At 40.8% G+C, this 19033-nt stretch overlaps 1 protein-coding gene across 1 annotated transcript; it reads right to left on the bottom strand.

The window, feature by feature from the left end:
• Nucleotides 1-377: 377 nt before the first annotated feature.
• SHISA2 (shisa family member 2) lies at nt 378-15973 on the bottom strand. The gene is made up of 2 exons (XM_072134325.1): nt 15319-15973; nt 378-5829 (listed from the first exon to the last, which is right to left on the bottom strand). Exons 1-2 carry the CDS (start codon nt 15629-15631, stop codon nt 5276-5278), a joined length of 867 nt encoding a protein of 288 aa, XP_071990426.1. The 5' UTR covers nt 15632-15973; the 3' UTR covers nt 378-5275.
• Between the last annotated feature and the right edge of the window lie 3060 nt (nt 15974-19033).

Below are 19033 nucleotides of genomic sequence, written 5' to 3'. Positions count from 1 at the left end.
TATGGATTTTAAGGCTTTTTTTAAGAACTTTTTGAAAAAAAAAAAATCCCACACAGCAATTGCAGCAAACAAATATTTATTAAAGGGCCAAAGCCACTTTAATGAATATCTTGGGTAGCAGAGCTCCGAAAATAGACATAGCACTGTTACAAGGAGCTGGTCTAATGATAAATTACCCCCATTGTGTAAGGGTTTCCTTCCGTAGGACCGGATGCATTTGTGAATTACACAGCTGTCTATGGATTTTCATGTGTAATGCCTCATTTGGCCTGCGGTGGTGCTGCAGAGAAATTAAACACTTGATGCCCAGATTCACCACTCTATAATGCTGCTGGATCGGGAAATAAAGTAAATCCAATAATAATATCTGCAGAATGCATATTACACCATAAAACATTTATTTGAGAATTGAGAATTTACTTCACCTTAAGAAACACTTTAAGTTTAGAGCTCTTTCAAAAAAAGATGAAAATTTTTTTACATTACACATAGAAATTGTGCAAAACATCACATATCGTAGTTTGTGTATTTCAATTCATTTATCACCCCTATAAATGGAAAATATTTTGTTCATTTGTTTTACAAATTTAAGTGATCTTTTTTGTATTCTACAATATACAAAGGATTGATCCCTGACCGAGATGAATCAGAGAAGCTCACCCCTAGCAGGTTTGTGCAATGGATACGTTTTACGAAGATAAAATGGGCAGCCTAAACTTACAGACACCCAGGACCTACAAGTCAATTAAAACTTGTCACTTATACAAATATACATTTTGATACATTTTTGGTTAACATTCTACTTACATTGACTCAAATTTTCTGGGATCTGGATGGCTACTGTTAGGGAAAGCGCCATGAAATCTTAATGAGTCTTTAAAGTCATAGATTGCTCCTCGGGGGAGGGGCTATGCAAATTAGCTCACTTTCAAAAGGAACTAATTTCCTTTTTTTTTAAAGTAATGCATTGGCATGGTTACAATGTATTATTATCAACTTGGCACAGTTATATTGTACACCAAAAAAATCCATAGTATGTATAGGTATAAAGGGAATGCAACAAGAGGATAGAAAACTTGCCAATTTACAGATGCCCTTAGAATAATGACTTATATGTGTTCCCACTGAATGAATGTGAAAATGTGTCAATCAGGGGATACTCATAAATCCCATCCCTTATGCCGTTCCCTTGTGTAAGTTATTTGAGCCTTTGGGCATAGCCAAAATTAGAAGAATCTAATATCTCGATTGTAGGAGGTACAGACAAGTGGTAATGGGCCCATAAGATGTCTCTTTTCCACATAAAGGGACTAACTATATTGATTACATTATAGGGGGCCTGTTTGCACTAGGGACCACCCTTTTCACTGGTGGCTCAGAAGATCTGTCTTGAAGGTAATCTGTCCTGATGGACTAGGTTGCACACGAAAAGTTGTGCAACTAAGATCTCCGCCATTGATATGAAACAAGTAACCCCTACTATTGGCTAGGACATGTTCATAGGGTAGATTTCTCAGTGTAGATTTTACCAGTGTAACACTCAATAGTACCTTGGATAAGATGTAGGTGCGGAACCTGGATCTGTCCCCTTCTTTCCTCGCTATCAAATTCATGGTAGACATATCTGCCCCACATAAATGGCAAAGCATATTTCCCATTGGAGTCATGTGAAGTGGACTTCATGAAGAAATACACACCCAAATATTGAGGAACATAAGTCATGTCAACATACACTTACAGTATGTGGACACAGACCAGCATTTATCAGCCTAAAAGGATCCCTTCACTATACAGCTAAGGGGAAAATCCCAAGAGCTATTAATATTCCTGGAAATTTTCTGCTGTCAAACAACTTTTGGATTTTATATTGATGTCAAGAAGATTGGTGGTTACAAGAAAGATGACATTTGCTTCATAAGTGGTCAATTGATTCCATAAGGTCTACAGTAAGTGATCCAATAGTGGTTCTAAGTATGACCAACCATACTCATATTTATAAATAACTCATATATATATATTATATATCTGAATTACATGTAGGACCCCATGTGTAAATGTTGATAAGCCTCAAAGGTAAGGGCTGCTTTTTGGTATTAAGTCAACAACCAACTAGACAACACATGCACCAATAGAGACCGATGGACATCTCTATGTATTGTTCCATAATGTGCACAAGGTGTATGAAACCATCATCCGGGATTGGCAATGTTCAGAACAAAACTTGTCCTAATCAGGCTGGATCATGGAAGGCGGAGTCACGACACTTACATCATAAAGGATTTGCTATGTTAAAGATGATTTGCTATAGAACCGATTTAGGACTCACGTGGTGACATTATAATAGCTCAGGATCGGCTCCAGGTTTAGGTAGGCCCCAGGGGGATTGAGCCTAAGTGGGCCCCTTTACAGTAATCTCACGCGGCAGCATTACAAATTCAGAAGCTAAAACAGTCTCCTGTTCCGAAAAATATTCCCTAGTTTATCATCCCAAACAGCCCATTCATGGACATTTTATATAAAGCCCCCCTCACCCCCTATGGATTTATTATATACAGTTCCCCTCAGCCCCATGGATTCCTTATCTACAGCCTTATATGGGCCCCCAGCAGCTCTGGGCCCCGGACAGGACCTAAACAAGGAAAGTATTCATCCAATCCCATTCTTTGATACTAAGTACATGACCCTCCCACATCTATGTCCTATAGGACCGCCTGATTTATGACTGTACCAATCCTGAATGTTTAGTTAACATTTGGTTTGGTGAATGCAATGTGTAGAATTGTTTTAAATTCTTGGTTGAAAGTCCAAGAAAATTTGTAATTTGAAATTGTTATCATTATCTTTGCGGCCAATATAGAATCTTATAAAAATCTAGAGATTTTAAGATAAAATTTAAAATATGTGTTTTTTTTGGTTGAAACTTTCAAATACTGAACTACTGTAGTATAATGTCTACCCGGACATTACATTCATACTCTGACAAGAGTGCTATGTCCGCGGGGGGGGGCACCATTTACATTAGGATGCCTCCTATCCATTTAATAAGGTGGGCATGTGCAGTATGATGGTTACACTTGGTCTGGGCAATATCAGGGAGATGTAGATAATAATGGGCCCTTTTAGTGATTCAAAGACTCAACTCTGTAGTAAACTTTGGGGATGATTAAAATTACTATGGGTTATATAAAAACAAGGCCAATTTTATTTTAAGGTTTTACATTTACTAGAGTACAGTACCTGAACCAAGCTACTTGGGGAAAGAGAGGTGGTCCTCCCTATTTTTCTCCAGTTAAGGACCACTGGAGAACATTCAAAGGTCCTAGAAAGCTTCTGGAGAGCCGGCACACATGCATGAGGATATCCAGGTTGGAGGACCCTGTTTATAATATCTACTGGAAAGTCTGCAGTGATTCACAACCCACAGAAAAACTTTCTTATCCAGGTCAAATTAGTTTGCTCAAACTTGTTGGGTGGTGTTGGTGGCTATGCCCCCGGGATGCAATCCAAACCACCCACATTATAATCCGCTATTGGACAGACCCCACCATTCCCTTTCATTTACCATATATAATACCTGAGGATGAGTACATGCCCATGATAAGACATCTGCCCATCTGTGTGATCATTATCAAAAAGCAATATGGTGGAAAATACCTTCTGGATAACTTAGAGCTAATTTCCTTATTGGCAAGTAAAATTCTCAGGAATAATAACATTATCCTAGTAAGCTGCATTCACTGTAATACCTGGTACATAAGAGAATTTGTCACAGTAGGGCCTATTTTTATGGTAATAAAGTATGTGACTATGGGGTCACCTACAACGTGAACCATCTTCCTTATATGGATGAAATCCCAGCGGCTACATTAGGATGAGGGGGGCGGCTGTGTATGTTCTCCAGTGGTGACATATTTAGATAAAGGCAAGGTTGGTCATTTTGGTCAGTTGCACCATGGAAGCCTAGACTTGAAGTGGACAAAATTGGTACAGGCCATTCTACAATATATATGCTTTTCAAATGAAAGCTTCTTGGGACCAATGCTAAATTTGGAACCGGGCCCTACCACATCTAATGGCACATGCACCATTCAAATGCACCTCGCTATACAGTAACCATAACCAAATGTAAATGCACCTCCCTATACAGTAACCATAACCGAATGCAAATGCACCTCCCTATACAGTAACCATAACCAAATGTAAATGCACCTCCCTATAAGGTATTCATACCCGAATGTGAATCCACCACCCTTTACGGTATTCACACCCAAATGTGAATGCACCTCCCTTTACAGTAACCATAACCGAATTTAAATGCACCTCCCCTTTATGGTAACCATAGCCGAATGTGAATGTATCTCCCTATACGGTAACCGTACCCAAATGTGAATCCTCCTTATATGGTAACCATACCCGAATTTGGTTGGACCTCCCTATGTGGTAACCATTCCCAAATGTGAGTGCACCTCCCTATATGGTAACCATACCAAAATGTGAATCCCCCTTATATTTGGCAAGCTTTGTGCAGCGCTGCGGAATCTGTAGGCGCTATATAAATAAAGGAATTATTATTATATGGTAACCATACCCGAATTTAAGTGGACCTCCCAATACGGTAACCATACCCGAGTGTGATTGCACCTCCCTATATGGTAACCGTACCCAAATGTGAATGCACATCCCAATAACTTTTAACTTTGGAAGTTTCCCAATGTTACAGAATCCCTTTGAGGAAAACAACACATCAGATATATAATTATTGTCAAGTCAAAACTTCCGATTTTAACCCTTAAGAATAAGAATCATTGCATTTCTGTCTTTCTTTTATTCAGGCCTGACATGGGGTCATTGCACCGCCTTCACGTGTGATTGTCTGAATGATTGTCTTTTTTTTTGTATTAAATATAAACATGTTATTTTCACCATATTTTATACACTTCAAAGGAAGAAAACAAATTATCCCTCTACCTGTTATACCAAAATATACGAGAAACCTGCTCTCTGCTGAATGACCGTAGCGACAGTCAGCAGAGAGCAGGTTATTGGCTCAGGCAAATAGAAAGTTATACATTTCCCCTCCCCCTCAAATAATAAAATAAAAAGCATATGCACAATTGTTAAAAAAAAAAAAAAAAAAACTTTTGCCACCATCATGCATTTTACAATAATGTTATCCAATGTCCCTCCTCCATTTTAAGTAGTCTGTAAGCCCTGTAAAATGCAATATGTCCGCTAGAGTCCATTACCGCCAAGATTCGGCAATGTTTGGCTCCTCTTAAACAGTCACTGCTGGGTACATCATCTGTTCAGGGTTACTGTGAGGGTACGGGGATTGCATTTGTCTGTATCCACCTTGGAGTCCATCTAAAAAAGGTGGTACTGGGGTCATGGGGACAGAGTCATGAGGTACGGCGTATCCCACAAACTGAGGGTGGAGATATTGTCCTTGGTGCGGGACCATCTGGGTGGCTTGTTGACAGTTTAACACTGAATAATTGGTGGGCATGTTCACATACACGTTATTCATGGCTCCTTCTGGCAGGCAGCAGTTGGTTTGGGATCTAGTTGGAGGAGCCCTCGCTCCTGAGTTGGCACTTGAGCTGGAGCTGGTGGCTGTGCTGGACTGCCGAGAAGAAGATCCACGAGAGGTGCTGGCGCTGGATATCATGGGGATAGTTTCCATAAGGCGGTTGCTTCCCGGAGCTCGGCTCTGCTGGGGTTCCTGTTTTGGCCTCAGACAACGACAACAACAGATAGCAACCAAAGAACCCAAGATGATGAACGCCACAAATACTGATCCGACAATCAGGAATGGCACGTAGATGGGAACTAGAAGGAAAAAGGAGAGTGAGAAGATAAGAGCCAAAAAAATTAACCATCACAAAGTTTACCGCTGTTTCCAAATCAACTTGGTGACTACTTCTCTCATTAGGACTGGGCAAAAATACTCCCAATATTAAGGAGACCAATCACAAAGATAAATAAAATTACCCTATTATTATGCTAGTGACCCAGAAGGGGTGTCGTAGCCCCTCTGTGATATGGCTTTACAGCTCGTACACTATCGCACCCTTCCCCTGCTCACTCAGTGGAGTGAGCACTGCCTACTGCATCTTCAGTGCTGAGGGAGCAGGGGGGAAGGGTGAGACATTGTGAACGCCTGTAAAGCCAGATCACAGATGGGCTAGGGCAGTGATGGCAAACCTTTTAGGCACCGAGTGCCCAAACTACAACCAAAACCCACATATTTTTCGCAAAGTGCCAATGCGACAATTTAAGCAGTAACTTATTCCTCCCTGCTCTGTCACAGGTATAAATTGTATAGGCACCTGAGAACACTAATACAGTAGAAAGAAGGAGAAGAAGTTTGGATTATCATTGTGGCTTCCGTCCAGGGTCCTGGGCTGCCTGGGACTGCAAGTGGCCTTGAGTCCTGTCTGGCAAACTCTACCCTGGGGTGATGGCAAGGGTGCCCATATAGAGGGCTCTGAGTGCCACCTCGGGCACCCGTGCCATAGGTTTGCCACCACTGGGCTAGGGTAATCCTTCAAGCTTATTAGCATCATTTTAAAAGTTTAATTTTAGAAGGAGGCCATGGATAACAAATATAAGAAGATCACCACAGTAACGGTGCCTGGATCTATGGGTAAGTGTCCCTGGTTTATCATGATGGATTTTGATGGTAGATTTCCTTTAAGGTAATGTAATCCAAAGACTACGTTAGTAATATCATTCACTCAATATCTGCTGGCAATGTCCACTTCTCTTCCCACCAGGACCCAAGCAGAAGACATGTCACTTGTCACTTATGTGAATGTAACCTGTGTCTGCATGACTGCACTATAGAAGCCATAGGAAATAAATAATTGAATACATAAATAATGAACTAACCACTAAGTGTAATTCTATATAACCACATGTCAGTCATCATCACTAGCAGAATATATCTAATGGAGTGTGGTGGATGCAGTCATATTAAGGATCTGACACCAGTATTATACATAGTATATAATAGGTTGGAGCCCAACAAGGGTTGGCTAGAAAACAGTGGATGTAAATATTCTTGATGATATCTGTCCAATACTTTGCCTTTATGGAGATTATGGAGATTCCATACAGGAATATTTCAGGGGAGAACCAAAGTTCCAAGGGTACACCTTCTTTTATAACATGAAGAGGTAGTTGTTACGAGATAAAAAAAATTATGATGAAACCAAATATAAATTATTCTGCCCCCCCCCCCTTTATCTTCCCATACCAAATAGATCAGTGGAGTTAGCACCGCATGGCAATCAATGTTGTTGTCTTGGCCAAGCAATCATATCCCCCCTTATATACAACTAATTGTGTAAACCCTTGAAATGGAGCCTGAGGAACCAGAGGCTGTAATTAGGGGATTAGGGGATTCCGCGCATTAGACAGGTGGGATCATTTCACTTATTGAACCATTTTTTTCATTAGACGTCGCCACAGGAAAAGTAATGAATCAAATAACGGGAAGCAGAATGTTTCCAATTGTGCATAAATGTGTAAATGGCTACTGAGAAAATCCTACTATAGGTCTGCAACTTATTAGGAGTACAACTCCCAGCATCTGTAGCTTCTCCATAGCCCAAAAACCACAGATTGATGACAGTCAGCATTGCATAGGTTGTGATAGTTCAGTGTGAGGCACATGCAATATACTACTATATAGGGGTCTGCAGCAGAGGACTACATCCCATAGCTGACAGAATATGCTAGGAGTTGTAGTTATACAACAGCTTGAGAGACTATGTATATACTATGGTCCCTGCTTATAGTCTGGAAGCCCTCATCTCCTAATGTTATCTGACAGCACAGGGATTTCTCCTACAGAATTATCCAGGCTTCAGCTTCCCTCTGCATATGGAATCAGGCGCTACATATTGATATTTAATATCACACCATGCATTTTAATCCCTCTAATACGCAGTTTGGGATGTGGATCGAATAACAGGCTTATACTCAAATCACTTCCATAACTCCTTACTGTCCAAGAAATATCTGTAGGAACATGAGTGAGGTCTAAATAATAGAGAAGAAAATGGACAAATAGATAGGAGATGACAGACAGACAGACAGACAGACAGACAGACAGAAAAAATACCAGCACAGTCTCTTGAAAAAATTGGTCTATGGGTGCTATCCTGCATTCTCACCATGCAGAGTCCATGAAATATAGAAATGAAAAACGGCAGCACTCCATATAGTGAAAAATAAACGTGGTTTTTATTCCACCTCGTGCGACGTTTCGGCTGTATCCCAGCCTTTGGGCTTGACAAAGGCTGGGATACAGCCGAAACGTTGCACGAGGTGGAATAAAAACCACGTTTATTTTTCACTATATGGAGTGCTGCCGTTTTTCATTTCTAGATAGATAGATAGATAGATAGATAGATAGATAGATAGATAGATAGATAGATATGGAAAGTCCGGGCAGCGCCTTGAGAAAGGCTCAAAGCGAGCCGAAACGTCGCTGTTGCACATGAAAAAAAAGACAACGTTTTCCTGATCTTATCGTTTGGAGTGCTGCTTTTTTTCTATTTTTTAGATAGATAGATATGAGATAGATATTAGATAGATAGATATGAGATAGATATTAGATAGATAGATAGATAGATATATTGGGATAAAGCATTAATTTTATAAAATACAATGATTGTAAAAAGTCTCGTTAAGGGAAGCTGCAATATCTTGAAACATAGGATACTAATATACATAAGAAACTTGGTGGCCACAGTGTTCTCAAGGAGCCTTGTGGGACAGATTGAAGTTGGTTCCCAATCTTAAACTGGTCTAAGAGTGTATATGACAATAGGTAATGTAGACATCTTAACAGTAATTGGAAAAGGGATTCAACACAATTGCCTACTAAATAACGGCGCAAAGAGGAAAGGGAAAGGAATGGCGGTCCAATATTCCTTGTAGTCAAAGAAGTCTATGGGTTTTTCCTCTGCTTCTACGTCATTTAGATACCTACACAGATGCGGAGGTATAACCAATGGACAGTACCTTAAGTTAAATGAAGACAAGGTAAATAGGATAAGGTCACCACGTTCTCCAGATATACATCGCACAGAAGAATATCTGGAGAACGTGATGACCTTATCCTATTTACCTTGTCTTCATTTAACTTAAGGTACTGTCCATTGGTTATACCTCCGCATCTGTGTAGGTATCTAAATGACGTAGAAGCAGAGGAAAAACCCATAGACTTCAATGTAGACATCTCCATAGTTTTCGTCCACCACGTTGATACAAGAATAGATGATTTTCTATTATCTTATAATCCATAGATATGGGCTACTCCCATAGCAGAGCAGATATCAAGCTTTACGTTACAATTAGCCATAAAATCCCAAAAGTTATTCTTCTCCAGGTCGTTCCTCGGGAAAAGATTTAATAGTTTCTGAGATCTGAATAAACAATAAAATGCTGAAAGTATTTATCCCATAAAAGTGTGTGGTGTTAGTGTGATGACCGCGCGGAGGTCCCACATGGGAGTCTTCTCGCTCTTCTACTAGAACTATGTAGGTGTGACAAGCGTTCTTCCAGCTGAGGACCACATGTTTGGCTGATCTTTGGTAGGAGCAGGTGTTCTTCTTCAATGTTCTGCACAAAAGCCTCACGTGAAATTCAGTCGAGCAACTTTTTCGGTTTTGAAATGACATTTTACATTGGGCGGGGGAGGAGCCTAATCTAGCCTTGAATAATTCTCAATTTTCTGACAGGCCTTACTCTAAGGGCAGGGTCAAGGTTCTGGAAGAGCCTAGCCAAAAATGTTTTAGACTTTTTTATGTTGTTGCCTACAAAGATCTTTAGGAAATGCTCTACTACTCTTCACTGTACACGTCCTCGAAAACCTCTTAACCCTCCAACTGAGGCGACCCAATTCTAGAAGTCTCTAGAAGGACTGGAGGAGATAACATCTTCTAGGGTCAAATGTCACTGGACAATTGTAAACAACTGGGCCGATGTATCAAGACCAGCGCTGGCATAGGGTAGATTTTTGCTATAACCTCCGCCAGTTTGTCATATGACTTACTGCATTGCTGCAAATTACCCGGCACTGATGTCCTTTCTCGCAAAATGAATACCATAATTAACAAGTTGTTTAGTGGTAATTGCTAATTAGTGACTATGGATATTATATGAGTGACCTAATTGGAGATGTAATTCAGGAAAGTCAGGAAGAGGACGATTGCTCGGAATGATTGGCGCACTCATTATTATGATAATCCTCTCGTTCCACCGCATCTACGAGGGCTTCATCACCTTGGAGGTTAGGACAAAGGAGAAAGCCCTTACATTGCTGCCTGGCAGTATGATAATTGCTGTGCCGGGCTAATACTGTCATAATCCCAGCAATTCATCAAACACATTCCTTAAATTCTCCCGCTTGTAGTGTTGATTTTTCTAACAGCCATTTGTAGCCTTTGAGATTGAGGAAGGTGCATGGGCGGCAAACAGAAGCCACTAGTGGGTGTTAAAATCCGTTTAGCCTAAGCAGCACAAGTCGCTTGGGGCCAATAAATGGGCGTACAGTGTCCTGATATTATATCAAGGAACCTCTACTCCGAAGACCTGTGTAATCAGATTTTGATGCATAGAAATCGAAATAGAACTTGGTTTTACTATTTTAATTATACCTCTAATTATGTGTGCATTATTCCTAAGTTATGATATCATGGTACATATTATTCATGTAGTGATACCACTATTGTTATTATAATTACTGTACTGTAGCATTACTGAGCAGATTTTACTGTGGCATCACTGTGTGTATTACCCCTGTACTGTGACATTACTGTGTGTATAATCCCTGTACTGTGACATCACTGTGTGTATTATCTCTGTATTGTCACATCACTGTGTGTATTATCTCTGTATTGTCACATCACTGTGTGTATGATCCCTGTACTGTGATATCACTGTGTGCATTATCCTGTACTGTCACATCACTGTGTGTATTATTCCTGTACTGTGACATCACTGTGTGTATTATCTCTGTACTGTGACATCACTGTGTGTATTATTCCTGTACTGTGACATCACTGTGTGTATTATCCCTGTACTGTGCCATCACTGTGTGTATTATCCCTGTACTGTGCCATCACTGTGTGTATTATCCCTGTACTGTGACATCACTATGTGTATTATGTCTATACTATGACATCACTGTGTGTATTATCCCTGTACTGTGACATCACTGTGTGTATTATCCCTGTACTATGACATCACTGTGTGAATTATCCCTGTACTGTGACATCACTGTGTGTATTATCCCTGTACTGTGACATCACTGTGTGTATTATCCCTGTACCGTGACATCACTGTCTGTGTTATCTCTCTACTGTGACATCACTGTGTGTATTGTCCCTGTTCTGTGACCTCACTGTGTGCATTATACCTGTACATTGATATAACTGTTTTCTACGTAAAAATTCAATTTTAAGTAAAATGTATTCATGTTGGTGAATGTGAGCCCATTTTTGGTTTCCCTTGTCAGTAAACATCTCCTGATGTCCTGCCTTTCTATTCATGGGCCTAGGCTTATCATGGACACCAGTAAGAGTGCCAGTTGTTGGACCCGCATAGTCATATATATTGCATTGGAACAAAATAATAAAGATTTGAACTAATAAAATGTTCTACATCTCATCACTGGATGCCTCTAATAGCCTTTATGCACTGGTTTTAGAACATCCAGTAGTATGAATTGTATCTCGGATCAGAGGTCAATAGAAAGACGAAACACCCAAATTCCATTATCACGTATCTTTCCATTACTTGATGTCTTGGGATTGACAGAAGGAAATGTGGATGTGCAATGTTTAACATGTCTATAACTCATCTCCACAACTTCTACCTGGAGGAGGCTTCACTAGGATCTCCAAGTCATCTGTCATCTTTCTTATCTGGGGCTTTCAAGTCCAACATGTCCAGGAATCATCATGTCTTATCAGTCGTGTTATTGATTGTTAAGACAACACATTAGTCGCTAGGAAACCAACTAATTGTTTTCCATAGTAAATACCAAGATTATACCAAACCAAAGACGAGGTTCCAGAGAGTCTGCAAATATACAAGGCAGATATATTTGGCTAACAAATGCCACCATTAGATGGAAAAGTTCTTTTTTTTTGTCCAAAAATTCCATTGTTTCATAACTGAATACCAAACAGCCATACAGCAGGTGGGTGAAAGCAAAATGTATAAGTTAGGGATGCTTTTACATGTGTCGAGTGATCCATCATAGTTTTCCTCCACCAGGGTTATGCTGGATCACAAGACTTGTTCTGGGGTGTTGTCTGACCTGGATAGACGTCATCCAGTGTTCCCATCTGAGGTGGTTTCTCCAAATCATTAAACATAGGTGAACATACCCCGATACATAAATCTGCCTGCTCCACTTAGACGTAAGACAGAAGTCCACCAGAAGTTCCAAACTAGTAGCTTCAGCCTAAATCGCATGTTATTAGACATACTTATGTCAGCATTGTTTTTATGACTTGCAATCTATGAGTTTTTATTATATTATATTATAATATTATATTTTATATTATAATATTATATTATATTAATGTTATAATAGCTAAACCTAATTTTAAGACAAATAATAGGCTCATATGTACACAAATGTCAAGTCCACCAGAGTTGAAGCCACTTTTACCCATTCATTTTTTTAATGACAGTGATTTGTAAAGAACCAATGTTCTCAATGTTCAAAGTGGTCATGTCCATCAAATCATATTTTATAGAAGGGACTCCGATCATCATTGTGATATATGATTCAAGGAGTCCCTTTTGTTCTTGAAATCAGGCCAGTGCATGGTCCATTTTGTTGCAGCCAACCACACAGTTGCTGTGTCTCCTATATCTCCTTTGCCAGACCACCTGGTGCTTTCTTTAGACCCACCCAAGACCCAGCTGTCACCTAAACTGAGACGACTCCAATGGGTAAAGGCCATGAGATGTTATCAAAGTAATGTCCAGTTCCTGTGCATGGGTTAAAGGGTGAAAACCAATGGGGTTATTTAGACTACGCCCTTGGGAGTCCCATGGTCTGCTCTCTAGTTTCTAAAGGAGCGTGTGGACCGCAGGACCACATTTGTATAAGGTCCACGTAAACGAAACAGCATATGGCTGAGGGGTCGTAGTAGTCAACGACAAAATACCCAGGAGGATTTTGGATATATGAATTAATCTTTCACAACCAATGCTGGTCCCATAATCAAGATCCAATTCTCAAACTATTAATGAGGGTCCTATTCCTTCATAATGATCAGACGCCGGATCAGACGCCCAAGTCTTGTGTTCAGGGCTGAGGACTTCCATTTCGAAAAAGTTCCAAAACAACATGCGCCTGACACCTTTCTGCCTGCGAACAGCTCGGAGAAAACCATGTGCAACCCCGTCCAAGTCACATCTAGTGACAGCGGCAGCAGCTGCACGACTTTTCCTTCAATACCCAAAAAATATTTCCATCAAATCGCAGTCCCCAAACTTCCTTCCAGCCTCAGTCATCACACTCCATCGCACAGCTCATGTATTGATCTTGGAATACCCCAGAGAAACGCTTTATGTATTAAGAAGTGGAAAAATCTGCCAGTTTTCTAGCACTCTCATGTATAAAACATGAATACACTGACACCTTTGAAAAACATTCTGTGCGCTGAACTGACTCTTAGCAGTCATAATATTCACACATTTTTACCAGGAATAACAGTAAAATATACAGAATAAAGGGGGGGGGGGGCACCTAAAAGGGTCTCTTCCCGCTCCTGCCCAGGCAAGTGCCACCAGTCTGTCCATATACATCCGTCCTTCACTGAGAACAACCAACAACTGGAATCACAGGAACTGAGTGTCCTGTCAATGAAACCATTAACCCTAACAATGCTGAATAGATGGCAAGTTCTCTAGAGTCTGATAATGTGGATTATCACAACTAGGAAACAGGCAATAAACATTGTCATAAAATCTAATTATTATTAGATTGTAAACTTGGTTACTCCTGTTGTGTCATATAAGCAGCTTATCCCACTAAACCTCAGTACAAATGAGATAGATCGATAGATACAAGATACATTAGATAGATAGATACGAGATAGATATATAGATAGATAGATATGAGATAGATAGATCAGACATAGGTTAATAGATATAGGATAGAAGATAGATTATAGGAGATTGATAGATAGATAGATAGATAGATAGATAGATAGATATGAGATAGATAGATAGATAGATAGATAGATAGATAGATAGATAGATATGAGATAGATAGATAGATAGATAGATAGATAGATAGATAGCTATGATATAGATATGAGATAGATAGATAGATAGATAGATAGATAGATATGAGATAGATAGATAGATAGATAGAAAGATAGATAGATAGCTATGATATAGATATGAGATAGATAGATAGATCAGACATAGATGAATAGATACAGGATAGAAGATAGATTATAGGAGATTGATAGATAGATAGATAGATAGATAGATAGATAGATAGATAGATAGATGATAGGAGATGAATGATGAAACAGGATTGTCCTTCAATTTATCATATATTTCATATATGATCATATTATCAGATATTTCATATATTTTAAGAGAATACCTCATCATCTCCCAATGGAAACTGTAATACATTTTCTACTGCCACTATTCAGTTTATATGGAGTAAAGAGAAATCCCTTTAAATGAACATGGGGTACTGAGAAATCCCTTTAAATGAACATGGGGTAATGAGAAATCCCTTTAAATGAACATGGGGTACTGAGAAATCCCTTTACTTGAACATGGGGTAATGAAAAATCCCTTTAAATGAACATGGGGTAATGAGAAATCCCTTTAATTGAACATGGGGTAATGAGAAATCCTTTTAAATGAACATTGGCTATTGAGCAATCCCTTTACACGATCATCGTTATACTGTTCCTTGTCGTGGATCTGAGCTTTGACTAGATGTGTAAATGTGCGACCGATCTGACAGACATCGATCTGACAGACATCCGTCTTATTTACCAGAGAAAAAAACATAAAAATTGTTTTGCCAAGGTGAATGAATTATCTTCATCGGTTCCCAATATCTTTGTGTGTAAATAACTCTGACCAATTTCACAATCTGTAAGATCGATCTGATTAGTGGGAAATCTGTACCTAAACTTTTACCAAACTTTTTTGGATGGTAAAGATATGTGAATTGAATGTGGTGGGGCTACAGCCTGTGTATGTAATTGGTGAGCTTGGCAGCAGAGCTGACACTCCAGCACCCCGTCCTACCTGCAGCAGAGTCCGGGCTATCCTTGTCGGTCCTGCCGTGCTCTGGCGCCCCCTGCTGCCGGTCGTTATTACACAAGCCCTGATCCAGCCGGGCCTCGGCGCTGTTGCAGCAGTAGCGCAGTACACAGGTGCCGCAGCAGATGGTGGCATCATCGCCATCAAATCTCTCCGGGCACTGGAATCCGTCTCTCCACACGTCCTGCCCGTCCGTCCAGCCATGGCAATACTCGCCCGTCCCCCGGGCAGCTGCCAGCACTGCCAGCAGGAAGGAGGCGGCTGTCAGCAGTGCCAGGGGGGAAGCCTCCAGCCACATGATGGCCACCACTACTGGCCACTCACTAGCCCTGCTAAGAGAAACTTCTCCAAAACTATCACAAGTTGGAATCCGGTGCCAGCGACTCCTGCCGCTACCATGCGACTTGCAGCGACTCCTGCCGCTACCATGCGACTTGCTGCGACTTCTGCTGCTGACGGGATGTGGGCACCTGGTGTCCTGCCCAGAGAGGAGATAGATCCCGTGCCCCTGCCAGCATCATCACCCACACAGTGCCACAAAGATCCATTCACATGGTAAGAAGAGGAGTTTCATAACACTTGTCACTGAGTGCAGCGGAGACACTGAGGACTAGCAGCAGCCTCCTGCAGCCTCCTCCTCCTCCAGCAGCGCAGCCTCCTCCCTCCTCCCCGTCACCCTGACAGCTCCGTGCCCTCCCTCCCCGCAGCTGTCACACCAGCTTTACTAACTTTATACAGAATAACTTTATACATCATCTTGGAAATCTTACAAGAATATAATAATAAAAGTAATAGAAAAAGGACTAAAATAATTACAATGTGTAATAGATAATATAACAACATAAATACCGTAATATTCATAAAATCAATATCCTTATATGTAGTGTTTAAAGGACTGAGACTAGATGTGTCTAGGGGTGTAACTAGACACATATGTCATTTGCATATTACACTTGTATTCACACACACATTTATATATCTATATACATAAGCACATAATTCTTCACTCATACACACTCATTTATACACTCACCCAGAGTATATACACACAATACACCATATACACATACAGCATATACACATCACCGGTACACACACGTATACAGCATATATACATCACATTTATACACACATATACAGCATATGCACATCACCGAACAAACACATATACTGCATATACATATACAGCATATACACATCACATATACAGCACATATACATCAGCGATACAAACACATATACAGCATTTACACATCACATATACACACACATACACATATACAGCATATATACACTCACCGGCCACTTTATTAGGTACACCTGTCCAACTGCTCGTTAACACTTAATTTCTAATCAGCCAATCACATGGCGGCAACTCAGTGCATTTAGGCATGTAGACATGGTCAAGACAATCTCCTGCAGTTCAAACCGAGCATCAGTATGGGGAAGAAAGGTGATTTGAGGCCTTTGAACGTGGCATGGTTGTTGGTGCCAGAAGGGCTGGTCTGAGTATTTCAGAAACTGCTGATCTACTGGGATTTTCACGCACAACCATCTCTAGGGTTTACAGAGAATGGTCCGAAAAAGAAAAAACATCCAGTGAGCGGCAGTTCTGTGGGCGGAAATGCCTTGTTGATGCCAGAGGTCAGAGGAGAATGGGCAGACTGGTTCGAGCTGATAGAAAGGCAACAGTGACTCAAATCGCCACCCGTTACAACCAAGCTAGGCAGAAGAGCATCTCTGAACGCACAGTACGTCGAACTTTGAGGCAGATGGGCTACAGCAGCAGAAGACCACACCGGGTGCCACTCCTTTCAGCCAAGAACAGGAAACTGAGGCTACAATTTGCACAAGCTCATCGAAATTGGACAGTAGAAGATTGGAAAAACGTTCCCTGGTCTGATGAGTCTCGATTTCTGCTGCGACATTCGGATGGTAGGGTCAGAATTTGGCGTCAACAACATGAAAGCATGGATCCATCCTGCCTTGTATCAACGGTTCAGGTGGTGGTGGTGGTGTCATGGTGTGGGGAATATTTTCTTGGCACTCTTTGGGCCCCTTGGTACCAATTGAGCATCGTTGCAACGCCACAGCCTACCTGAGTATTGTTGCTGACCATGTCCATCCCTTTATGACCACAATGTACCCAACATCTGATGGCTACTTTCAGCAGGATAATGCGCCATGTCATAAAGCTGGAATCATCTCAGACTGGTTTCTTGAACATGACAATGAGGTCACTGTACTCAAATGGCCTCCACAGTCACCAGATCTCAATCCAATAGAGCATCTTTGGGATGTGGTGGAACGGGAGATTCGCATCATGGATGTGCAGCCGACAAATCTGCGGCAACTGTGTGATGCCATCATGTCAATATGGACCAAAATCTCTGAGGAGCTTCCAGCACCTTGTTGAATCTATGCCACGAAGAATTGAGGCAGTTCTGAAGGCAAAAGGGGGTCCAACCCGTTACTAGCATGGTGTACCTAATAAAGTGGCCGGTGAGTGTACATTACGATACACACAGACATATACAGCATATACATATCACATATACACACACACACACATATACAGAATATATAAATGACATATATGTTATATACATGGTGTACAAAGTGCAGCATAGTATGTATATAATGGTGCACATCCTCCATTCTTTAGTTTCAGGTCAGATTACGTGGCCCCATGTAACTGTGGGCCCCATAGTGGCGGCTACCACTGTAGTTACACCCCTGGATGTTTCTTAAAAAGAAGCTGCCGAAGAACATTGTTCCTCAAGACTTCTTTTATTATAAGTCTATATGGAAATATAGAGTTATGCTTATTACCCTGGGGTGCTCAGCCTATGTCACCTGCGCGCCTCAGGGAACATCATATTTTAATTTAGGAACCCCACCTTCCTTAGTGCTAGTGGTCCCCCCACCCCCACCCCAGGAGCAGGTGATGGGCGAGACCGTTAGGGCTATGGGGGGGGGGGTCATACATTAAAATACAAGGCGTCCGGTTGATGTAGCCTGAGCGCCCCAGGGTAATTAGCACAACTTTATATTTCCAGAATTGCAGCATATAAAGTTATTAAAAAAAAGGAGTTCCAGGATCTTCTTACTGGGACACATCTACCGTCACTAAACTTTAACTGCTGATTTATGTTCCACCACTTAATATGATATGTTATATATTTTATAAGGAATCCATCAATTCTTAATTTTTTTTTTCATTCTTTGTTGTATATTAAAAGTACAGGTGCATAGTTCAATGTGTACAGCAAAGCGTTTCGAGTGCAGGTATTATTATATTAAGCTACACATGTTGTTCTATGCAAGGACAGTGGTCGGCAGCGGAGATCAGTCTCCAGAAAGCACAGCCGGATGTATTAAAGTGTGCGCCAGAAAAATGCTGACAGTAATGAAGTGTGCGCCAAAATCTTACGTGGACTGCGCTTTAATTTTGCTCTAATTTTGCTCTTTTTCCTGGTCTATTGTGCGCCTAAATTTGCGCCTAAAAATGCTGACAAAATACACATAAATGTGGAGGATAAGGCGGAAACGTTAGGCCACGCCCACTTGCGCCAAAAAAGATGGAGGAATCGGGATAGTCGGAAACATCTGTTCTTTCTGGCGCAAATTCATTATAAATGATCCGCAACAGTTCTGCACCAAAAAAACATTAAAATCTCTGCCTTTTTTTGGCGCAGAT

This window comes from Engystomops pustulosus, chromosome 2 (assembly GCF_040894005.1).
Source record: "Engystomops pustulosus chromosome 2, aEngPut4.maternal, whole genome shotgun sequence".
NCBI lineage: Eukaryota > Metazoa > Chordata > Amphibia > Anura > Leptodactylidae > Engystomops > Engystomops pustulosus.
Note: the sequence above shows the minus strand (reverse complement) of the source record. Positions and strands in the feature narration are given on the sequence as shown.